The sequence below is a fragment of the Rhynchophorus ferrugineus genome, unplaced genomic scaffold (assembly GCF_030347505.1).
Source record: "Rhynchophorus ferrugineus isolate W39M unplaced genomic scaffold, kcgeb_rfMv2 rfM8, whole genome shotgun sequence".
NCBI lineage: Eukaryota > Metazoa > Arthropoda > Insecta > Coleoptera > Curculionidae > Rhynchophorus > Rhynchophorus ferrugineus.
The window spans coordinates 25,211,026-25,238,056 of record NW_027472587.1 but is presented as its reverse complement, the minus strand read 5'-3'; the positions used below and the strand labels follow the sequence as shown (position 1 = coordinate 25,238,056).

At 32.4% G+C, this 27,031-nt stretch overlaps 2 protein-coding genes across 2 annotated transcripts in view; one reads left to right on the top strand and one right to left on the bottom strand.

Moving 5' to 3' along the window:
- LOC143200605 (orexin/Hypocretin receptor type 1) overlaps nucleotides 1–27,031 on the bottom strand; it is a 1,081,956-nt gene that overhangs the window by 243,280 nt on the left and 811,645 nt on the right. The gene's annotated exons all lie outside the window — the stretch shown is intronic.
- LOC143200603 (uncharacterized) overlaps nucleotides 1–27,031 on the top strand; it is a 49,798-nt gene that overhangs the window by 16,807 nt on the left and 5,960 nt on the right. Inside the window, exons 6-11 of the mRNA XM_076411103.1 lie at nucleotides 2,318–2,406; nucleotides 3,245–3,538; nucleotides 3,883–7,712; nucleotides 20,902–21,161; nucleotides 23,796–23,924; nucleotides 24,000–24,149. Coding sequence (XP_076267218.1) covers nucleotides 2,318–2,406; nucleotides 3,245–3,538; nucleotides 3,883–7,712; nucleotides 20,902–21,161; nucleotides 23,796–23,924; nucleotides 24,000–24,149 — 4,752 coding nt within the window. The remainder of the gene's footprint in view (nucleotides 1–2,317; nucleotides 2,407–3,244; nucleotides 3,539–3,882; nucleotides 7,713–20,901; nucleotides 21,162–23,795; nucleotides 23,925–23,999; nucleotides 24,150–27,031) is intronic.

Here is a 27,031-nt window from a genome sequence, read left to right as displayed (position 1 = left end):
GAGCATACGCAGCTGTTTGAACATTTATCAGCAACTGAAGAACAATAGTCCCACGCAAAGTGTCTTTTTATACGTGGCGTCGAAAAAAACAGATACTGTGATTCGTATAAGACTAGGCAAGCCTTCGAGGACGAATCCATTCCACAAGGCAGGCTGCCCGAGTGATACTAGTTATTATATATACATCAACAGGAAATAAGAAGATTTTTTTAATCTACGAAAACGTCTGCGAACTTGTTCTATTATCTCCGAAAGTATAAAAAGTTGCTTATTATAGATTTTCGACTGGGCTTCGAAGGGATATCTAAAAGCTATTACTTGTCCTCTACATAATATTCCAGAATAGTCAGAATGCTTGAAGTCAGAGATCTTGGAGCTGGGAGATTTTCAATATTTATATGCGGGGTGATTAATTAGGTTAATATGCCGATTAGTTCAATTTTCCACTCACAGAGATTAGTTTAAATAGATTAGGGTGGTTCTTTTGTTGACGAGGAAGTCATGTCTAAATAAAATTACTTATTCTTGAGCTTTTCGTCCTATAAGTATTTGGCCTCAACGTATGTTGGCGTCCCTATCGCAAAAAAAAAATAGTATCATGTAGTACATTATCGCGGACTGCTATTGTCGGAATTTCAGCCGAATCGGACCCGTAGTTTTGTTTTTTACCGCGTGTAGAATCAGGCGTGTTCACAAATTTTAGAGAAATGAGAAATGGAGCAAATTAAACGTGGGCGCACGTCAGTTTTTGAAGAGCCACGCCCAAGTGCTCTGAAAATGGCAACCACGGAGGATAACATCATAAAAATTCACGATTTTGTATTTTCAGACACCCGAGTAAAGTTGCGTGAGATTGCCGAGACAGTAGACATCTCAAATGACAGTGTGGGTCATATCCTGCATGAAATTTTGGACATGAAAAAGCTGTCGGTGCGATGATGCCGCGCTTCTCACTCCGGATAACAAGCGCAACCGTGAGACAACTTCAGAATAGTGTTTGACGCTTTTTCTGGACAATACGAAGGAGTTTCTGCATAGTTGGTCAGTCGACGAAACATGGATCCATTGCTTCACGCCAAAGACCAAGGAACAGCCGAAACAGTGGGCTTCACACAGTGAACGTACTGTCCTATAGGCCGGAATGGTGGTGGCCATAATTTTCAGTGATTCATAAGGTGTGACCTACACAAACCTGGAGAAGAACAAAACAGGGCTGTACTATTAGCCGAATTATTAGGCTAAAATTGCTACATGTTCAACTCACAACTCCTAGCAAAGGAAAACTTGCTCTTTGACCTGGCTCCCATCACCGCACTCGCCGCGGTCGAATTGGTTGAATTGGGATCCAAACTGCTGCCCCATCCATCGTATTCTCCATATTTGGTCTCGTGTGACTATTAGTTTCTGAACTTGAAAAAAGTTATTCGGCGGGCAGAAATGAGGAGGACATCGTCGAAATAGATGCCCTCTTTGCAGACCTTGAAAATAAAAGGTTTAAAACCTGGAGCATCGCTAGATCAAGTGTATCGGCCTGAGAGGAGATGATGCAGAGATATTTGTTACTTTTCCAAAATTTTCGCTTTTCATTTGTAGGCTAAGTAATTATCAGACTATCCTCAGTATACATTTGAACATCATAATAGGTTATAATAACAAAGGTCCAAAAGTATATTAAAACATTAGAATGTTAAGAATAATGTGTAATTAGTGAACGTGATCTGTTCACACATGCAGAACATGCTAACCTGTGATACTCTTGTGGCGCAATAAAAACAAATAGTTTATGACAAACCGCCTTATATATAACTAATCAATTAATCTAGTCAACAGATATTGCAAATTCTGTCACAAAATAATATAAAAAAAATGTTTGGAATGTTCCGCTTTTTAATTTAAAAACAGACCCTTTTCGAAGGGAATTAATTATTACTTATGCAGATCACAATGCCTTAATTAGTTCCGTTAGCTAAGGTCATACTGTACATATAACTTATTCAAATATAAGCCAGTCGACATAGAAATTGATCAGAACGTAGCGGGATTAACTAGTGTCACTTCAAACAAGGGTTTCGTCATTTTATGTCTCCATAATCTACTTTATATACGATACCAAATCATAGAATTTTATTTGAATTGTCATAATTACTACTATGGTAAGAATATTAACTCTTTTTTTATAAAATATGCTAATAACTTATTACATATTTGCAAATGTGGCAATCTCTAATCTTAACTTTAATTCTTAGTGAAGTTTTAAGCAGTCTTAATGAAGATAAATATTTGATGAATTATTTATACTTTTTCTACAATATTTTAGACTATCAGACTCAACTTCACTTAGTGACTCTGATAAAAGTGTTAGAATGCAACATCCAGAAGCCTGTGCCGCTCCTGCTGCTGTAAATGGTTAGTATATATTGTATTAATGTTACAATTAGATATCTAGTAATAGATGCTTCCATGTATTTTGATCAGCTTTATCTATTGGTAAAAATTGGTAAACAACTCTTAAATTTGATGATTTCCATGTTTCTCTACATAAAATAGCAGTTTTTCATTTAGTACAATTGCATTATATCGAGATGGAACGCTCAAAATTGTATTTTTGGCATTCATTAGTTTTGTTACTTATTTTGAAGATATCTGCTATCAAAACCCGTCAAGCACATTTAGGAACTCAGGGTGATGCTGCACTATCCAACATTTTTTAATGTGCTAATTTTGATATCAATGATAAAGCACGACAAAAAGTAAGACTTATTGGACAAAAGCTCAAACTTCTAAAGTACTTTCAAATAGCTCAGCTATTGATTAATCAACTATTTCCAGATGTTTATATGCCAATAGAAAGATCAAAAGGGAGGAAAAATACCTATCAAACTTTGCGCATTCTGATTCAAACTTATGAAAATTGATCTAGTATTGAAGGTTTTGAAATATTGAAGAAATACGTAAATAGATCAATAATTAAATCGCTGCCAAATAAAAATAATTTTTCTCGACAAGATCATGCTACCAGAAAAATAGGAAAAATGATAATGATATTATAAAACTATATTAATGATATAATAAAACATGACAATGATAACCAGTATTTTGATTTATATACATTGTACCAATTTTTCTTAATAAATGCATTTTTAGAGTTAAGAAGAATGATTGAAATACATGCAAGCACATATAGAGTTCAGAGTTTTCAGTCAATGTAGATAATGTGCTTTTTGTAAAATAATTAGTGTTTCAGGAACTGATGAAGTTAAACCATCGATCGAAAACAGTGCCCAAATTAAAAGCAGTGACAGCCAAAGTGAAGTAGACAACAAAATATGCTTTGGTCAGAAATCCTTAGGAGAAAAACATACTAATAATGCAGCTCCTTATAATTTTGACATACCAGTAAATTTAAATATGATACTACAGAATAAAAAGGGTTTAGAAGCCGAACAAACTTTAGTCGATGAAAAAATTGCTACATTAGAAACAAAGACTAGACAGGGTGATGTAAAAAGTCCTATCAATCAAAGTGAAAACATTAAAGGTAATATATGTTTCAAAATCGTATTGGTTGTTATACTTACTATAAAGGAGTTTTAATGAACGGTTTTATGCTTATATTATGGAATACAATATCTATTATCAGTAACTGTGTTTAAGCTTCTAGATTTATAGTGTTATAAAAAATTTTGAAATTGTTGGTAATATACTTATAGGGCGGTAGAATTTAACTACCCCTGGATTTTTTAAGTTAAAATATTAATATATCGTGAAAATAACGAAAATTTTTACTATTAAAACCCTTTATAACTAAATAATGTATTTGCACTAAAATAAAATTACTAAATTATTTTTAGTTAAACCTATATGATTTATATATTTTTTTAGGTACTGAAAAAGAGATGCGACCAGGGTTAGACATTCCTAATGCTAAATATGTCAAAGAAAACACAAATAATAAGAAACACATTGACAATACTTCTCAATATAGAGGATCGTTAAAACATAACAAACCAGAGGAACAATTACAGACAAAAAGTTTGAATAAAGTAGAAAATGTAAATAACAATAACGAAATTATAAGAGAAGACGTAGAAACTTTAAATGATACAAGCAGAGGAGACTGTGCCATATATGCACCACCAACAGATGTTAGACTCCAAGGATGTTGTGGTTCCAACGAAAATATTCAGAAATACCAAGAAAACTTAGACAATATAGCAAAAGGTCTTGGACTTGTAAAAACTGGATTTCACATTACGGGTGATTCAACTATTTTAGTTCATAGTGATAATAACCAATTAAACCAAAGAACCAAAGAACGTGTTGCTTATGATAACAACGATAACAAAATCACAGAAAAGTACATCAAAATTAACAATGAAGCTGCTGTAAATATAGGAGGAGGTGGAGGTTTTATATTGAATCAAGGATTTTCTCTGAAAACCTGCGAAATAAATAAAAGGGGAGACAATCAAGATATGCAATTAAAAGAAACTGAACAATATGTCGAGTCTCTTGATACAACCTTGATAGCACAAAATGGTAACATATCATCAACTAACTCCTCAAATATAGTAAAAGAGATAGATAGCTATAATAATAATTTGAAGGACAAAGAGGAAACTATCCAACCCAATTTAAGAGAATGTTCAATTGAGGTAAATACCGAATCGATTAATCAAGAGAAAGCTTCACAGGAACCACAACCTAAGGCAGAAGAAGATATTATTAAAATAGAAAACAATTTTAATAACAATGTAGATGAAAATCAAAAGTGCTGTACAGCTGTACGAGAGAATAATAAACTTGTGACTGAAAACCTATGTGATACTGTACCATTGGAATCTATTCAAATTATGGAGGAGAAGCAATATAATAACAAAGATCAACTAATAAATAAGAATATTAAAAGTTCAGACAGGTCTATTGAACAGAAAGTGTTAACAGAAATTGGTGTAAGAACTGACAAGCAACAAGACTGCACTAATGAAGCTGTTATAGAGCAGCAAGTTTGTGAAAATAAAGTGTACGTCGAGTGTAAATCTGAAAATAATGCATCTAATAAAAATACAGATATTGGAAGCATTATTAATCAAAACGAAGTAACTAATGAAGTTAAAAATAGGGAAGATGTTCATAAAATATCGCCCGAAATTAGTAAAGAAAATAAAACGAGTAATACAATAAATATTATATCGTCCAATTTTATAGCAGTAGAATCTTTCGTAAATAATGAATCTGCTGAAAGTACCAAGGAAGAAAAAGAAAAAATAAATGAAAAAAACACCCAATCGGATTACAATCAAAATATGACTTTGATACAATTTGACAATACTAACAGCAAAAATATTGAACAAAAGAAAACGGATGATAATACAATTCATATAGAAAAGGACAAAATTGTGGATAAAGTTGTTTGTAAATCAGTAGTACATAGCCAAGGTGCCAGAAAGGAAGAAGATAATAAAGATAGAACCAATGGGAATGTTGAACAGCAAGCATTTGGCGAGGCTAAAAAGAATGATAACAAGGAAAATAAAAATTCTAATAATAGTGTTATAATATCAACTGAAGAAAATAAAACTGAAAATCAGTGTGGAGGTGCTCAATCTGCGATTCCATTCAACCTATCTAGTCCAATCAATGAATGTATAGTTAAAGAATTATTAAATAAAGAAGATATAGCTAAAACATTAACAGAGGAAACCTTGAATACCGTCAAAGCTGACAATTCTGGCGAAATTAATGTAGAAGAAAATAAAATACATCATGATATAATTCAAATGGAGAAACATGACCTCATGAAAAAGAATGTATGCAACTGGATTCCAACAGAATGCAATCAAACAATGAAGAAGGAAATTAATATAGATGAACAGAAATTAAATATTGATAGCAATAAAGGGCATACTGTACAAGAAGCTAAAAGTGTGATTGAAATTGGAGTTGATAGTCAGAATCCTCATGCAAAGCAAATAGATGTTAATAAAAAAGTTGTAAAAGAAATAAAATATTTTCAATCAAATAACAATATCGACTTATCTGTGAATAATCCTACAAACAATGATGAATATGTTACTGAAAATATAAAAGAATCAAACAATATTTCAGCAAATGGCAATCAAAATATTCTTTTGGAAAATATGATTGGAAAGAAAGATTGTGAAATATCAGAGAAGAATGAAGAATACATTATTAAAGAAGATACAGCTATTAAACCAGCTGATTATAAAAATCTCAATAATACATCTGAACTAATGAATGACAATACTTCTTCATGTAGCCGTAAGGAAAATATTGCACAGTCGAATAAAATAGATGGTGATAAGGGAAGTAATATTGCAGCTGACATCGTAAGTCAATGTTCTGAAAAAGAAACTGTAGAGTTAGTAATGGTAAATGCATCTACAAATGAAGATATAAAGAATTATATAGAAAAACAAAGCGAAATATGTAAAGGAAATGATCAAAATAATATAGGAATAGAAGCGTCAGGTGACAATTCCCCAATAAAAATTCAACAATGTATAGATATAACGGGAAATAACAATAACAGTGTAAACAATGAGAATAATATTAATCAAGAAAAGCCAGTTGAGGTACTAAAAGATCCTGGTGAGATTTCAGATGAACAAAACCACGAAATAAAAAGCAATGTAATATTTTTAAAAGAGAAAAATAGTGTAAACCTAAGAGAAAATGAAGTGGAAGATTGTATTGATGAGAATAAATTAAAGGAAAACAACTTTATGGATAATAATACAAATGGACAAATGGTAGAGGAAAATATTATGTTTAAAAAGAATACAAACTTAGATAGGAGCGCCATTTGCCTATCCATGGCAGATAATTCTTTAGATTTTACTGAAAATATTGTAATGAATCCAACCACAACAGAAAATACGGTTTGCAACATCGACATTCACGAAGCAAAGTCCTCTGACAGGAAAATACTTGTTGGAAGTGTTAGCAGTTCTAATGATAATATAAATGAGACACTTTCAAGTACGGCAATTACAGACGGGGGTCAAAATAACTCCACAACCGAAAACAATAAAACAAATAAAGTAGAAAGCTCACAAACGGAAAAACACCTCCTGCTGGAAAACAAAACCCTCGTTATGAACAGGAAAACATCCAGCCCAGTTATCAATGTCAACAAGGGTCTTGTTGTAAATCAAAACAATTTCAATTTAATTAATCCGGAATCGGCTTCAGGAAATCCAAATAATCAGAACGACGGTCTGTATACGTTTATGGATAATGTACAAGCGGATAAAAGGGCGTGTGGAGAGGGAACGTCCATCGTTAACAATACGGCCCTAATGAAAATCAATGAAAACCTTTCAAATTGCCATGAAGAGATTGAAAAAACGACCCCAGGTATAGAGGAAAACATTAGTCGAGTCAATTTTGTTCAGATACAGGGGATCGACGATGTGACTAAAAGCTTGTCTGACAATCAATTTGTTAAGAAAGGAGCAGTGTTAAACAATTTGAACAATGAGTCATTGGCAAATATTAAACTCAATGAAGGCGCGTGTTTGAATACTTTATGCTGTGATAGTGTCTCGATGGTAAATAGGAATTTAACTCAAGAAGTTGAAATGGAAACTCATTTGCCTCAAAATAATGCAGTTGATCGACTGTTACCATTATCACGTGAAGAAAATGACAGTAATGCTGCAGATATCACATGTGGAGATAATCAAGAGGTAAGTAATAATTCTTTTTTATCTTTTGGTTAACCTTTTTGTTAGGCGCTTGCATGTATTTTGATCTGCAATGCATTTATTGATATTTGTAAAATATTTGCATATATTGCAAATATTTTCTATCGTTTTCTAACTTTTTGGCGATACAGCGCCGAAAGAACGATAGTGGCTTGGTAACTTCTTCAGTATTTCGAAACCCTGTGCTAGCCAGTCTGAACAAGTGGTAATCAGAAAGCGCTATCTTCTATCAGTAGGTTGGGTGCGGCAGAACTTCCTATACGAGCTGCAACAGTGTATGTAAAGCTAGTCATGCAAGAGGATGACTTTGCGTCTGAAAAAAGATTTTCAGTGTGAAAGTGTGACCTGTGAAAGTTTGAGAACAGTTGATTCATCCACTGTTAAGCTGTCTGAAAGCTCTGTAAAAGTTTTCGTTGTTTTATCGTCCAATAACCTTTACAATATATTGCCTTAAACTTAGTCCTCTATACCGTTTTTTGTCATAGATATCAAAATCACCACTTTTTAATTAATGGAAACGTGGAAAATTGGAATAAGACGGTGCAGCATGTATCATCATAAGTTACTGAAATATTTAAAGCATAGTTACATCAAGGAACAAAAGTAATAAATATCAAACATGCAACTTTATAATAAATATATAATTGAATTAGCCAATAAAACCTAATGGAAAGCTGCTGTTTTAGGTACATATATACCAAAATTTTTGAATAGTTTATTTACACTGATACTTCACTTTTTCAATTAACGCTAGCGTTGATTAAAATACATGCAAGCAAATAGTAAGGGTAAAATATTAATACAATAGAGTAAACCAAACAATTTTTCAATTTGCAGTATACAAGGTGTTTGTTGAATTTTACGTTGTTTTAAATTTTTTACACACAACTGCAATCAAACTGGCCTCTAATATAATGTATTTTCCTTGGTTCCGATAATACCGTGCTGGTATTGCAGTACTTATTAATACTTTTCACTAAATGGTGTCACTAATTTTTTTGTCTCAGTTGACAAACTGTCGTAACTTTAGAATGGAGAACGTTAGTCACCGTGTCTTTGGTCTTCTAGCCAATTTAGTCAACTAGTAATACATACACATATTATATTACGAAGATATTTTCCAATTTATAGATAGACATTCTAAGGCGGCTTATGTGAAATTTACTAGTGGATTTTAACAAGTTTTGTGCACCATAAAGACCTGCTTCTCTTTTGCTATCTCTCTATAAAATGCATACATACAAGCAAGACTAAATATGATAGGACCTCGCCAACTTATTAATTCCTCCTTTGTGAGCTGAATTATTGAATTATGTTGCTATTAGTTAATTATGAATTAATTTTTTTAATTACTTACAGTAAATCGCATTAATTAGCTTAGATTAGCTAGTTCGTACAGGTACTACCTATCTCGGCCTATGTGAATTTTTTTATAGGCTTCGACTACGATCTGCTTGTCGTATATGATACACTTTTCATCTCTTCCTATTTTTTCTCTTCCCAGTGCAGAAATGATGTAAAAAATTTAAAAGGTTCAAAAGCTATTCGCAAGTGAATTTCGGTGCGTTACGTATATCATTGTTAGTTTCTGTGGAATCCAAGTATCGAAGTTCATTTAACATCCAGTCTACAAATAATTTATAATTATTTCTTCAATATTTAGTAGTACGCTCTATGGCCTGTTACGCATCAAACGAAGGAAAAATCAAATTCCTTTTTTTAAAGAGTATATTGTATAAAGACATTCTTCGATAGTAAGAAGGTTTCGTGAACGCAATTGAACTATGGTAAAAAGCGGAATATAGTTACCGCTAAATCTTATCTTGAACATTATCAATTAGCACATATCAATCAGTAATAATCAGCACTTCAATCTTTAATTGGAAGTAAAATCATAATTCATATATTCAACATCCCATTTATTCATGAAACTTTGTCATTTTTTGCTTCTTTGAATTTAAAACACACTTACTTGTAAAAGGTTCGAGTTGGAAGAAAATATTGAATCCGTCGTTAAAATATGGATAAATATGCTTTTAAATTACAATATGACAGTTTATAGTAAAGCGTATTGTTATAGATATAATATACTTTATATTTAAAATAAAAGTTCTGGATCAATATTTGTACGCTTAATAATTATAGCCCCGACCCTTCACATAGAACTATAAGTGAACTTTTGTTTAATTTACCGTACCCGTATCTATAATTACACTTTTGCATGTATATAACAGATAAATCACTAGTTCTAATATACCATTTTAATAACTGAATGTTAATTGCATACTATACTATTCTAAGAACTTGTAGCAGTTGTAACAGAACTTACAGGGTATACGAAAAGCCTTTGAGGATTTTTATAATTCAGATTAGTGTTATAATTTCGAAAGTTGTCTTGTCTTGTTGTTGATGTCTTGGGTTTGATTGTTGACGTTGCGTCATGGTTTTGTTGACTTCATCATTTTCTGAATTTGGAATTGGGCGGGTTCTGGTTCTACGTTTGGATATCGTATCTTTCCACAGTTCGATGTAAAAGTCTTTTACAATTTTCCTATTGAAGCGACAGCTCGCACGTAAACAACTCCGTCGTTCTGTTATACTTTTTGTTCTTGCACCATACGCATGACCTTTGCACTAGTGGTGGGCACTCTTTGTGGGCTCTGGCAGTAGGTTTGCCAGGACAAATTTATGGAAGAATTATATTTTTTATTAATTTAATGTTTAAAACAGAAGGCCTCTATAAACATGCCAGCAAATGTAGTATTTTCTACTCTTTTCTTGTGCACAATGATCAGACAGCTTAGTCTTACGACTCTCATTCTTGAGAGATTGTACGTCGTAATGTGTTAAATGTACACTGACTATTACACGTTATTGCTGGAATGCTTGAACCAATTCTGATTGTCTTCCTGTCCAATATGTATTGCTTGGTCAAACGGAGTGACTTGAAGATCTATGCAAATTGAGCAACAGGTTAAATAAAAACTATTTTATTCTTTTCATTTGCATTCATCATCTCATATCAGTTATTAGCATGGAAAAAGGACTAAAGTCTACACAAAGTAGCCGTGAACAGTTAAATATAATGTTAAAATAAATGTTAATTTATAACATTTTTTTTAAATTATTTTCTTTGAATTAGAATGTAGGAATATATAAAAGCTAAAATAAACTAAAAGTCAAAGTTAAATACGGCGACATTGTGACGTTTTGACGTGTTAAATTAGGATGATTTGAGTTAACTGCTACTTTGGATAGACTACATGTAGAAGACCTCAGTAGAGTTTATGCATATCATCTGTTATTGCTAAATATGCTATCTGCTTTTCTCATATTTTCTGGGTGAAACTAGATAAAACCCTTTTATGTGTCCTGTATGGGGTAACTATAGATATATCGAAACATTCTTTTACATATTCAGATGGTTGATTTGATCTGTAAGTTTGTTCTCTCAATATACTGGACTCTCTAATTCAACATTCAGACATTCGTAAATTTTTTGAACTTTATAAAAAATGGTCAGTAATTATATCAGTTAATAGTACAATATGTAGATGCAGGTGCACCTCACTGAAAGTAATCCTAACGGTAAACAGGGACTCGCTTGAGTTTAACATTAATGCTAATTCAATAATACCGCTTTGTAAAGTTTCCACTATTAAAAATGTGAAATAACACGCATATGCCTTTGTAGATGATGCATATTATATGATTCCGTATATCATTCATTCAATAGTTGACGTTTCTAAATAACAGGTCATTTGAAATATCCCCGGCCTACATAGTAAAACAAACTTTTTGGCAAATTTCTTTTAATAATTCCTTTCAAGGGTGATACACTGATTATGGTGACCCTCCAATGTTTTGATACCAATTTTATAGTACGATTTGTCCTTTGCTTCAAAATAAACCGCAGTATCGGCGATCACCTCTTCATTCGACGAAAATTTCTTCCCAGCGAGCATTCTTTTGAGATCGGAGAACAGGAAATAGTCACTGGGGGCCAGATCTGGAGAATACGGGAATGAGGAAGCAATTTGAAGCTCAATTCTTGGATTTATGCCATCGTTTTCACTGACTTGTGACACGGTGTATTGTCTTGGTGAAGCAGCACTTTTTCTTCAAATGCGGCCGTTTTTCGGCGATTTCGACCTTCAAACGGTCCAATAACGCTATGTATTAGTCGCTGTTAATGATCCTTCCCTTTTCAAGGTAGTCAATGAAAATTATTCCATGCGCATCCTAAAATACAGACGCCATAACCTTGTCAGCCGACTGTTACCTTATCTCACGTTTTGGAGCAGGTTCATCGTGTGCAGTCCACTCGGATGACTGTAGATTGGACTTCGGAGTGAAACGATGGAGCCATATTTTACCCGTTGACACATATCGACGCAAAAACTCGGGGTTTATTCTGCTTGATGCTTTTCAAACACTGCTCTGAATCATCAACTCGTCGTTGTATTTGGTCAAAAGTGAACTCGCGCGGCACCCACTTTGCACAGAGCTTGGTCATACCCAAATATTCGTGAATAACATGATGTACACGTTCAGTTAATATATTAAGAGTGTCTTTTATTTAATTCAATATCAATTTACGGTCATTCAAAATAATTTTATGGATTTTTTAGTGTTTTCGTTAAAAGAAGTAACAACCTCTTTTGGGCGTCCACTGCGTTCACCATCTTCGCTGCTCATTTTACTACGTCTAAACTTAGAATACCAATCCTTGATGGTTGATTTTCATAGGACAGTATCCAGAAACTAGACTCCAAGCCAAGTTTTTGCTTCAACTGTATTGTTTCCTTTCAAAAAGCAATATCTTATCAACATGGGAAATTCCTTTTTATCCATTTTTTTCACAATAACAAAAGTTGCTTCACTCAAAATGCCATAATTCACAAACTAATGATCCGACAGCTGTGAAATTTATATACGCATCTTTTGAGGGTTATGGCTAATTGAAAAATATATGGATTTAGTTCTAGTAGCGCCATCAATGTGCCAGGCCGGAGACTTTTCAATTGACCTGTTATACATAGGAAATCAGAACTTTCTTCAAATAAACATTCTGTATGTTTTGGCACAAAGGTTTGCATTGCTACTTCATAAAGTGACTAGGTTGTTACCTCTTTTGATTAGGTGTAGTTTAGTAATTATGTTGTTTATATTTTAGCAAAATAAATTGTAACAATTTTTAAAGGAAAATAATGACGCTTAAACATGGACGTATTGGTCATTATGGTTTGGTGAGATTTACATATAGTTAACCCATCTCTTGGAAATAAATAGAACCATCTTTTGTAAACCGTGTTAAATTTAATCATACAAAATATAGAAAACAGAAATATTTTCGCCTCAGGGTCTAAAATAATTTAATTTCAATGGTCACTCCAACTTGATACACGTGTCTGCATAACTGATAAAAAACAATATTCTCCAACGCAAGATACAGAAATTGGTGACCCGAAGTTTTAACAAATTAAATAAAAACAAACAAGACTGATCCTCAGGAACACGTGGCCGGAACAGTTGGAAAGTTCTGAATCGATCGTTTGAGTATTAAATTTTCTGTTCCTGGACTGATAAGTCAGAATTGTGGTTCGTTCAGGTGGAAATAATATTTCCTAAATATTACCGCAAGAGAAGACACTAACCGGAAGTATTTATTGCTGAAAATTGATGAAATGAGATATAATTAAGGTGAAAATAAATTCAATCAAAATGTGAGATTTCTAGCAAGGAGTTAGCGTTTCGAAGAAGTTAGAGAACCAAACATTAATTAATATAAAGGAAAACTTTTAAATAAATGTATTATTTAAAACTAAACGTAGCTACTGCTCAGTCTGGTGTTAATTATTAGTAGTTGAGCAAATTCACTAGAAGTATTCTAGGGGAAATATATGGCTTGTGTCCTCCTCCTGTGTAAGAGAAAATAATAAATATGATTAAATTTTTTAAAATGAAACAAAATAATTAACTACATTATTAATATAAATTTTTATGAATAGAAACTACTATTTGTAAATAGAACCAAGTTGAAGCTTCCTTGCAATATTCGCTATTGCAATAAAGATTCTAAAAAAATATTTACGTACTGCCAATATTTACATCAATTTTAAAATTTTACTTTTGCCTATGAACTTTTTGATATCAAATATAATGCTTTACAAATAACAAAATGCAACAAGACCAATTGATAAGAACGAACAATTTTGAATAATTATATTAAAACAATTAAAATATTATACATATTGTTTTTTTAAATAATATTGAAAGTCTTCCTTTCATCAATCAGTGTTTATTTAGACAAAACTTACTGCTTAACCGGGTCCCTAGGAATAGAAAAGTTATTACTTTATTAACAATGTCTTATATAACAATATACTGAAAAATTTTAATGAATTCTTATTTACTATTTTTATAATGTGAATGCTTTGAAAAACAAAATAATGCCTTATCAGATGCACTGCGTTAAGTTTTCCATTATTTAGTACTTAAGGTAACATCTAGGGACTAAAGTAGTAACATCTAGTAACTTCTAAACTCAGACTGCCTAGGATACAAGACCTTTGCTTTGTGGATAATATTAAATAAATAATTTTGGTCACAACTATATTAAAAATGACTTTCTAAAAACGCATTATATTCTGAAAATAACGTCCTATAGTGTCTGTTAACTTAAGTTGTTGCATAGCATTGAAAATATATATCAGAAAATCATACAAAATATTACAAACAAACTGTTATTTTAGCTCATTAAAATTTTCCGAAAATGCTATTGAAAATGTTAAATATAAATAGCGATGTCAATATCTGTCAGTTAATTAATAGACGAGAGTTTGTGAAAAGTGTTATAAGGACTCAGCTTCATCAAAATTGATAATAATATGTTGGTTTTCTGACTTTAAATGTGGTCGAAAAGACACCGATGATGCAGAACGCAGTGGATGTCTAAATGAGGTGGTAAAACTAGAAAACACCATAAAATTCTACAAAATCGTATAGAATGATCGAGAAGTGAAGTTGGATGGGTTAGTGAATGAACATTGTAAATATATCAAATGAATGTGTTCGTTTTATATTTAATGTACATGACTATGAGAAACTCTGTTCAAAGAGGTTGCCGCATCTCTGTTAACCTAAAACTTGAATGTGTTGATGATTCTGAGCAGTGTTTGGTCATGTGTAAAAGTATCAAACTGGAATTTTTGCGTAGATATATGACAATGGATGAAATACGGATCCATCACTTCAGAATTTAAACGATTGTCTTTTGAGTGGTCAGCAACTGGTGACAGGTCTATTTTATGTAAATAGTGTAAATATAAATGAATTAAAAATACAATGCTATATAAATACAATATTGGTCCAAGGACACTATTTTGTGATTAAGTCATCAGCTGGTACTCTGATTTGACGGCATTTTTTGCCTTTAGTTTATTATTTGAAGATATTGGCTTCAGTTGTAAGTGATTAAGTGATATGTTGTTGGCAATAACAACATCTTAAATTCATCACAGTTTCGAGTGCCTTAAATGTGACAAACAGATCTGGTCGACCGTACGCCTACACAAAATTCATGGCGTTTTAAACAATTCTTACATATGACGCGGAAAACCAGTATATGATTATTGAAGAATATATCCGATTTTGTCGATATCAGTTTTTCCAGTTGCATTGGTGATGATAGCATTAGGCACAGATTAATGACATCTTGAGAAGGAATCTTGGTATTATTAAACTTAATTTATCGTAATCGTTAAATTTCAATTTTCGCACACATATCAACAAAGTATTTATGAAATAGCTGACGGCATTGGAAAATGTTATATCTATATTAGCACGGATCATTAATCGGTATGTGTGGAAGTTCATTGCGTTAACTTCCTTGTTAGTTTCTACGTCTGACCAATGAAGAGATAAATAGGATACAAATAAATTACTTGTACAATAAAAATATATAGTCAATTCAAAATAGCAGTGACATCGGAGACCTGTTAAAAAGTCGCAATGTTGCCGCAGCAACTCTCAGTTGTAGTACATTTTGCCTCTGACATATAACAAAATTTTAATATAAATAAAAATATTCTATTAAATATAATTTATTTGAACATTATAGTACATCAAATGCATTTATTATCGAAGAACTTAAAACTACAATTAACTATACAATCACAACAATTTATAGTTTAGAGTTGTTTTATTATATATACGTTGAGTTTTTTCCACATCAGTATCCGCAGGATTCTAGGCGAATTTTTGTATGTAGTGGTATCCCCCGAACAATTGTATATCTGAGTAATGAATTTTACTTTCATTAGAGAGCATATTTATGTTTTACGCTTAGTTCTTGTTTCTTTCGATGCAATGTGTACTTGTAAAGTCATTATTACATTACTATATTTCTCTTTAGTTTGTCCTTTCACTCATTTGATCACTGCATTCTCCTTAATGCATTTGCCATATCTGCAAAACAGTTAGTGTTATTTCTCTCCTCATACATGTTAACCAAACGTTCATGTATATTCTGAACACACATGATCATAAAGCTTTCATACTCTATAATACAATTCCCTACAACTAAAGTATATTAATTGTATACTAACCTTTAGTGGTTTCCTCTTTCATCACCCTGTCTTGGTAATTAACAACATTCATTAATTTTTATTCAATAACTATCACTCTCAGAAATACTAATCAAGTGAATAACTAAGCTGTTTATTTTGAATCTATCAAAAACTTACTCAATATTCTAGTATTTTTCAATTTCTTCTTTAGTGTGTCTGATCGAGCCCACACAAACCGAAGGTGCTATTTTTAAAAATGCCTCTTTCCATAAATCCAGACTCTTCTGGTTTGAATGCCCTTCTCAATCTGAATATCTATTGTAATAATTCTTTGCAATACCTCGTATCAACTCAATTGGATTAATAATGTAGTGATAGGGAGGAAGACGTAATACTCTGTGGCCATAACATTCAGTAATCTGATCTACTATGTATCTTGCCTCAATTAAATATTTCATTTATATTTATCAAGTAACAATTTGAAATAGTTCATTCTTTAACATGATTTACTCGAAACTTATTTTATGTACTTTAAACCATTCCTTAATGGCATCCACTGTTGATGAACTTCATGAAATTATTTCATGAATGATTTTCAAACTACTGCAAAGATAAATTATAGTTCATTTCTTCACGGTACTCACCCTTGGACTTAGAGAAACACTAATTCTGCACCAGAAATAAACCTATTCCTGTTTCCAGCATGAACAGCTATATATCTGCAATGAATAAATGTTATGACTAGCAAAACCTAATAGATAGTTATTCCAATGTTTACCTTTTTCCATCAACTTTTTTTGTCTTTACTCTATATTCATTATCATCTTGCCATGAGCGACCCAATGTATCATTCTGAAATATTCATGTTTCATTTAAATATATATATATATATATATATATATATATATATATATAATTAATATAATAATTCTTCCTTGATTTTGTTATAGGTTTTTAAAAGTTGTATTCTTTTAAAAGCAATCTCTGGAAGTTCCATTTAACCCCTTCATATGTTAATTTTACACCACTTAAATTCTATAGTACCCAACGATGTATAAATGGGTGTTCTACATCCCTCAAATAGCTGTATATATTTTGACTGACAATTTTCTCTGAAATAATTGTATTAATTCTTACTGTTTTATACATTTCGTATATTTGATATGAACTGTTTAGCATAAAGACGGTTTCTTTTTGGTGAATTTAAGGTTATATTGTTTTAATTTTTTCATATATTTTAGTGACTGTTTCGGTACTAATATATAGTGCAGCTGCAAGGCGCAAAAATTATTTTCAGAGAAAACCGCGGCGATTTCAAATCAATTAAAACAAGGAGTTTATAATCCTTAATTATAATATTTCGAAAAATTTTCAGACGTTTGGCAAACGGACAACTTTTGCAGGCTCATTCCGTTACATGTTGGAACTTCTCTAACAGCATTCTATCTCTTTTTAAATAGAATAAAATGACAAGGATAATATTGTCTGACTGTAAAACTAATTTACAATTTTAGACAGACACATATTGACACTCGTGTCACTGCTATTTTGAATTTACTATATATGCTGTATCTGTCACTGGATTTCTTTATTCAATGCTTAAAAGGATATTATCTTCTTCTGTAAAAAGTATTAATGGATATTGCAAAGCATCGTAAGAGCGGTGACTGTCTTGGATCATTTGCAACATGTTATCTCTACTTTGTATACGTACATCTTGATGTTCTAATGGATCAACTGCCATAACAATTGTAATTTTGTTAAATTTGTAAAACTCTTTCGTGCTTTCCATATAGAAATTTGTCTGATTTAGTGATAATTTGATGTGATGTTTATTAGTTTGTTGATGCACGTCACCCATGACTTAATCGTCACATATAGATTTGCAAAACTTCATCGGCATCAGGAGTTGAAAATAAATAGCCAATTTAGCTATACCTGATCCTTGAATACTGATTCGGAATTACGACTAGGCTCATTTTTACAATTTTAATTACCCCGAATGATGTCATTAGAAAGCAAAATTTAATTAACGAATTTTGCTCAAAAACAATTTTTGCCTAATGGTGCTTTCAATAGTTCTGAAAAAAAAATTTTCAAAATAAACTTTTCCTGATAGCCGCACCTTTGTAATTAAATGCATAACAATGTTTGCGTTTTTTCCATATTGCTGATGACGACTTGCTCAGTGACAAATGGTCTCGATGTCTCAGTCTATTAGCTCGAATACGTTCACTGTGTTGCCCGCGAGTTGCATTAACAGATGTATTTGAAATCTGGTCTCTTATTTAAGAGACCAGGATAATGTAAATTTTTGCATTGTCCATGAAGTACTCTTCTGTGGTTGTATTTAAATGATAGTTACGGACTACTTCTGAATTAGTTTATTATATTTATTTCTGAATGTCGGCCAATGCTTCCTGTTTATCCCGTAAGATGTGTATTTAATAATACTCATCAAATAAATTTAAGTAACTCGTTAAGTTATTATTTACAGGAATGAAAACGAAATTTTACTTCATATATGTCAATATTTCATTATTAGTAAATTAACACATACTGTATACCGAGAGAGTAGGGATGTCAAATATCGAATATCGATATATCGATATTTTTTGACCGTTATATTAATATATTTTTAAGCCAATCTTTTTCGATATCTTATCAAAAAAATTAAATATATATTTCTTAAACATATTAGAAAACCCTTTAATTATAAGGGTTTATTAAAAATATCGATATTTTTTCTCGGTGGCCGACACCTCTACTTTAGAGTTATAGGAATTAAGCTCAGTTTAGCTTGAATTATCAGACAGCACGTTTAATTTTTAATATTACAAATAATTTATCAAATTATCATATTTAATTTATTCTAAATATTGCAACCGCTATTATTGCGGCGGTTTTCGTGAAAATGTAACTTTGACAGATATATGCCAGTTGAAGTAAAAAATATTTAGAAAAATTCCTCGCACGTTAGGCAGCTTATGTACGCTAAATATTATTACAGTTTGTAGACGAGGTTGAAAGGTTGCACCATATATTGTGTGATTTTCAAAATCTTGTTTTGCACAAACCAAAATATTGTACCATAATATTGACCGTCTAGGAGCCGCCGTTAAAATACTGTGCAACCCACATTGCACAATATAATTGAGCGTCTATGGGCCGCGTTATAGCATCAACCTGTCAGGTCAAATTATGATCCAAACTTGGCGAAAAAGCCATATTACACCATTTAGACACTTTCATAAACGAACACCACATAATCCCGAACGAATAATTCGGTTTACGTGCCAAACATTCAAGCCTTCATCGAGACGCTCGCGTCGCAGCAACATTCCACCAGGAATTAAGAAAAGGTCAAAAAACTGGAGCCATCTTTTTAGATGTTTCCAAAGCTTTCGATTAAATATGCTATAACGGTATAATATTGAAAGCGAAACAGCTTGGTCTATCGAATGACCTACTCTCCTTGATAAATTCATGCTTTGACGGTAGTTCCTTTCAAGTTACGATCAGTGACATGTATCCTCCCGAAAACAGATTTCCACAGGAGTCCCGAAAGGTGCTCCACTAGCACTCCACTAGATTTTGCACTCCACAAACATTCCCACACAGCATTTTATGCAGATGATACAGCCTACTTCACAACCGGTTACAGTCCCGACGCTATTCTCGAAAGACCTCAAGTTCAACTGAACCAGGCGATTGCGTGATACAAATCCTGGCGGCTGAAGGTATCATACCTCGGTCTCCAGTTCGACCACAGGTTTCAATGGTCAGCACAAATCCAGCCCAATATCTGCAAAGGCTATAGCGTGTATAGTCTTTTCCAATCCTCGGCAGGAAAAGTAAACTCCCATTTCCTCAGAAATCGATTGTGTATAAAATGCTATTCCATCCAGTGTGCCTCTACGGAGCACAGGTGTGGTACAGGTGTGTCTCTGAGAGACAACTTGAAATAGTCCAAGTGCTCCAACCCATAAATGTCCGAGCGTTACTCAATGCCCCATGGCTTATGACAGATCAGGTTCATCAACCCTGACCTCGAATCAGGCATCCTGTTCGTGAAGAGTTTCAGGAAAATGCTCAGTGTAAGGTTCTCCCTGGGCGCCTTAGAACACGACAACATCTTGATAAAATCCCTACCCATCCACAAACCTTGGTAGATAACCAACTACGACGATCCCAGTCGAAACCCAGGATCTCTGTCGCCCACAAAACGCTTCACTATGCCGAACCCGAAGCGACATCAGCAAAAGAACATTTGGTTCTAGCTGGCCATCTTGGACCAAAAAAAGTTCAATTATGACTATAAAATATCCTCGAACCCACATTAGGAAGAGTTCAATTACATATACAGGGACAACAGATTTATGTACATAAAGATTATATAATCACCATAATGTAAAATTATTGAATTTGAAACGTTTTGTTTTGGCAAAAACATTTCAAAACTAAGAGAAAACATAAGATAAACTCAGCAAAACTTGCTGACATGAAACGACATTAAGCTATTTTTTATGTCAATCTAACAAAAAACAAGTAACTTAACAAAACTTCAAGAGATTAACGTTGTTTTCTTAAATTATTAACAGGCACTCATCGACAAAGTTGTAACACGATATCCAGCAAATCGAGTAAACTTTAACGAATCCTCGATAATTATCAGGGATTTCGATGAGACGGATACCGTGCAAGGGGGAAATGATGCCGACAACGGTTGCGACGTCACGTATGAAGAAAATGCGATGGTTTATTTGCTTGAAGGAACAGCGGAAAAGAACGAGCGACCAAATCAAGTAAAATACCAATCTGGCTGTGATTCCAACTCCACTCAGGTGGTAGAGAAATATAGGTTAGTATAAATTGATAATACATAAGTCGTATGTTAACATTAGCATAAAATAAATGTCTTTTGGAAATATACTGGCAATATTCATATAAAATTATCGATGAAAATTAATGTATTTTAAAATTTAAGGCCTCAAATAATGAACTAAAATTAAGTTTTATAGTTGAGTTTTACATAAAATCTATCGCAAAATTATTAAAATTTTAGAATTTAGTTAAACTGATTGTGAACAAATTTATGGATATAGCAAGTTTTTTTCATAGAAATCGACTGAAACATATTAGCGTATCTTTTGTTTGACTTGCAGTTGACTCTAAAAAATGATGCCGAACAACTTATAATTTCAATAAAATCGCTATTTTCTAATAGCACTATTAATTGCAATAAGCTTGTTCAACTACCGTTAAACAACTGTCGCTAAAATTAGTAATAAGTGTTTTAGTATCCCACTTGTTCTCCAAATCTAGGTTCCATTGAATTATGATTTTTCGTACATGCTTAAATATTTTTTGGAAAATCATTTTTATTAAACGAATGCAACATTTATTAGATGCTTGCCCGTATTTTGATCGGCGATATCTATTGGGTTAAGACAAGTAGAGAGGTAATTAATAATCTCATTAATAGTAATCAATTTCTCATTTCATATTACCATGTATTCAGTATACATTAAAATTAAGTTTTCGAGATTAATTTTTTTGCACTTGAAGGAGGTACTAAGAATGTAAGCTCACTGAAAAATGAAAGCTTAAAAAAGTTTAAATGAATAACACTCAAATTAATGACCTGTCTGTGAATGCGCTCTCACCAAAAGTTTCAAGTAATCCTTGATTTCAATAAGATAAATGTGTGTCTAATATCACAAACACATATTATTAAGCAATCCATCAATTAATTTATTAAATTCGGGGGCTATAATAAATACTGCGTAAATCATCTCGAAACTGCAGCAACAGGAAGAAGTGCGGTAAGAGTAAAAGAAAATATTCATCACACTGAGGAAATTAAATAAGAAGCAGAAGATATTCAGGCCAGATCTGTGAATACTAAGATTATAAGAACGCCGCAATTAAAATAGACAGTATATGTAGCTCATCAAAGTCAGTATCAAATTTGAAACGTGTAAAGGGTCTTCTGAAACACTGACAAATTTATTTATTACACGCGGTGACTAAAATGTAAAAGATATACATTTTGGATACCGAGACTAACTACATCCAAGGGTAAAGTGTTATTAAATACTATACAGAAAACACATGTATTGGTTAAAGGATCCAAATAAGCTCTCAACCTTCTGTATTTTTATATCATTAGAAACATTTCAAGGAACTATATGCAATTTGAAGAGGACCTAGAACTAAACTCATACCATTTGTGGTACCGATTCCAATTCCGATCGATCACCGATTTCGGTGACTTTAAGTGAATACGTTATAACAAAGCCAAGTAATTCCTGTAAAAAAAAATGTATTGGATAAGTTTTAGAATAACATTAGAAGAGAAAATCAACTTGGGAAGCCAGATACAAACTGAATGTCTGGATTTTTGAGGTGAAGAAATTACAAAAGTTAGTCATAAAAATTGTTGAATTTTAAGAAGTCTGCAGTCGAAGCTCATCAAACCTTTTTTGAAATGTATGGTGATGCTGCTACATTACATCCGAATTGCCAGTTTTGATTTGAACGAGTTAAAATTGGTGAAGGAACAAGGAAACTCGAGGACAATGAAGTCCAAGATGTATTGGACAAAAATGTAGCTGAGTTTCTCAAAGAACAATAAAAATAATATTTCGAAAAATCAAATATTTCCAGGTGTATACACGCGATGGGATAATCCTAAAGGAGCGAATATTGCTTGTCCTGCAAAAAGAAAATTTATATCGCCGTATTGTGACTGACGATGTAAACCTGAGCTACTACGACTATCCTAGGTATAAATAGCCTAACCTTTAATGTAGGAGAATATAGATTACTCCAGCAGACTCCATCGGCTCTGACGCGAAATATGTTCAAGTCTTACTCTGGTCCTATTTTAGTATGATAAAACTTAATAGAACTAAATGAAATTGTTACAGTGAATGTTTACCTTTGTTAAATGGAAAATAATATACAACGTATTGATCTAAAAAAGGACCAGCAATAGAGAATTACAGAAGTTATTTTCTTGCATAACAAGTCACGTCTTGTTATATTATATCACGGGCTGCAAATATTGTGCAAAGTTGCACTATTGTTAGCGTACTCTGCAGACAGTGTTTTTGGTTACCACTTGTTTAGATTAAGGAATTATGGCTGGTACGCTCTTCTGAAGTGTTGAAGGAGTGTGAAAATTATTAAATGATAAAATTGATTAGATAGCTGCCAAGCCAACATTGTTCTCTCAACACGATATCGCCAAGTTGTCAGAAATATAGAAAAAGTTGTAGAAAATGATAAACATTACGTTGGTAAATATATATTGCACCACTTTCTGAAAATATGGATCCTTGAAATGAAAAAGTAATCATAATATACTTAGAGGAGTAATAAACACTTGATCAGCACTTAATACTATACCAATAGATAATATCAGACATCTATAAAGAAGTAATATTCGAATGAAAAATATATAAAAAGTACATAAATTTTATCTTTTCAGAGAATTAGCAGAACTGTATGAAGGCATAATCGCAAGACAGGCCAGAGATCTAGAAATTTTACGAGAAAAGTGTGAAACCTCGAACAGGTTGTTCACTAACACAGAAATGGCTTTCTCGGACTTATATTTGTAAGTTTATTCTTCTTGTTAACTTATCACTACAAATTAATATAATAATATATATTAACTCGGTTTTTTGTTCAGGAAATATCAAAAATCCAGGGAGATCATCGAAGTATATAAGGAGAACGAGGATAAATTATTGTATAATATAGAATCGACTGAGGATCAAATAGAAAAAATGAATGGAAAATATGAAGCTATGCATGCTTATGTTGAAGATCAAATTCACGAGTAAGTTGTTGCTTTTCATAATTTAAAATAGCAGCTGAAATTGCTAGGTTTATATGCGAAATGTTACATTTTCATATTTACTAATACTAAGTTTATGAACATTAGATGAATGTTATAATTATTACGTACGTGCGTAATTTGAGGTTTATTTCTTGGTTTTTTCTCACGCATATTTGTTGTAGTTTATCAGTTTGTAGCTTTTTTTGAACGAACAAAATGCCTTTTGTATGTCAAACGAAAATGGATGTTATCATCCTATTGGTCAATTTGTGGATCTTCTGCGCAACATTGTTGAGCGACCACTCATTAGCTTAATAATGTGAAAATCATACTCTTTTATCTATACAGGTAGTAAGAAGGTTTTTTTTAAAATCATTTTGGTATCTGAAAATGGAATGTATGTGAATATATGATACTTTATTGCATACGAACATATTATTTGTTATGTACACGATTTCGTAGATCCAAAACTTTTAAAGAAAATATTGCTTAAGCTGTCCGCGAATAGAGTGTCTAAATCCTCTCGATTGACCGATTATTCTATTGGTGAAATTTTTTAATGCTCTTTATGTAGATTGTTTTCAAAGCTCATTAAACAACTACATTTAAACTTTGGAAATAATACTTATTTTAATTTTTGACTTCGGGTTTGGAGCCGCGTCTATTGACTAGAACTAGTCACTAAAGTTTCGGAATCATTATAGATTCAATCTGCAGGAGGAGTTCGGCTATCTAACCAGATATAATTCAGTAACTAGTCGGTACGCCTTTTTCGTGCTTTGTTAAATAATTCAAAAATTGAAAGGATGATATGCGATATAGTGTTGGTCTTATAACTTTGTCTTTGTTGAAATGATTTTGGTGTTTGCCTCAAAACTTTCCTGATATTTTCTCTGATAATATTTTGTCATGGTGGCTGAAACCTCGACTTTATTGAACTGAATGTTGGGTCTAGTATCCATCCCTTCAATGTTAGTTCAAAACCGACTGGGTAATGTGTCCACCGATTCACATATCATTGATGTTGTTTTATCCCCGTAAATTCCTATTTCTACGTACTCAAACACGCACGTGACTTTAATGGGTCCTTTGACTTTGACGTTAAGGTCTGAGATATCATCCTGTGTCGTTTGAATTAACTTCGACATTGTGTTTCTTTAGTACTCTTCGAACGCCGTCTATTGATCCTTGGATAACTTTCCGGTAATATTAACTTACGCTAAATACCTCCTCTATCTCTATTTCCAACAATATATTCATTTTGGGAAGCATACTTCACAGAACCATAATTTACTTATGCGTATAGGCTATTGTTTGTATGGGACAACAAGAACTTTCTCTTTTATTAAAACAACGCACCATATTTTGATCAGTAATACTTGATACATGACTTAAAAATCCTTTTTTTATTGCTGACTGGCATGATATACATTTTGTTGTAATTCTTAGATATTTCGGAATTTGACTACTATCGATTTTTCTACCTTCAAATCACGCAAACTATTCTACGTATTTTTTCAATTAGAGAACTTAATCAAATTATTATAATACTCCCCACAAAATACGACATATTTTACAAATTATTAAGTTCTTGATGCAAATTTTGATCATTTTCATAGCATGTGTCAGTCACTACATTGACATAATAAAGTGGTAAACCATTTGCCGCTGCAACATTATATTCTTTACAATCCTTGCAATGTGTAGCTGAGCGTTGTCATTTGGCTTTACTTCCTCTTGCTTGTTAAAATGTCGTCGGCAGACATCTGCAGTGATCTGCATAGTTTCATTCGATTTTAGTAGCTCGTATATATTACATTGTGCTGATACCATCACATGTATGGCAAAACTTTATGGCAATGTATATTTCGCTTCACTGCTAATGTGTTTCGCCTAGACAATTACAATGCGCTATAGAGAGCTACTTCTTGCTTGACATGTATTGATATCGCGATGGTTCAAAAGGGCATTTTCGGTTAATTCCCGTGGTATGTACATATATGCAAACTGAAATATGAAAAGTTTTTAATTGTTGAAGGCAAGACCGTAATGTGAGATGAGAGATCACTTTAAATTTCTAAAAGTGTTTGATGGGCTGCGGCAGTAAAAATTTTCAAATTAATCAACAAAATTAATGATCGTAGAAAATTCAATTTTGATGGCTCCGTGATTAGTGTGTGAACATACTGACTAACATATGTTAATGATGCTACGTTTTCAATCTATAGTTTTATGTAGAGATGTGTGACAACTATTGAGAAGTTAGCTTGAGTTGATATACAGATTTCAATCAATAGATATACAAGCCCTTATGATGAATTATTGTTATCTAGTTTTAATCAAATTAAATTTAGCTGATTGATAAAGGGAACGACAACATTACTGCTGTACTACCTAAACCATTTCTTTTCTTAAAGGCTACAAACTAAGTCCTATACTACATACCTACACTTAATATTTAAAATTAAAGGAATAAGATATATTTTCTTGTTAAAATAGTAAGCGAGCAAAATAGATAAGAGTAAATGAAGAAATTAAGAAAGCTTTTGTAATTGAAATTAAATAGTTATGCAAGGTTCATTTACTAAGCTTACGCTTTGGTATCACGAAAAGGCACCTCTTTGCTAATTAAGTTAATACGGTGTACACTCATGGGAATTTTAATTGTTTGACTTTAAAATTCGATAAGGCGTTACACAAAGTTCGTTTTAACATTTGACCTCGAAGTTTTTTCCTTTAAACCGTGAAAAATAGGAAGGGAAAAGAAAAATAAGGGAATGTATTTAAGCGACCTTTAACGGATATCCTGTCCAGACGCAAGAAAAAGAGCTGTAGGAGTCCTGTCATAAAAATAAAATAAAAATTTACAGTGACTAAAGAAA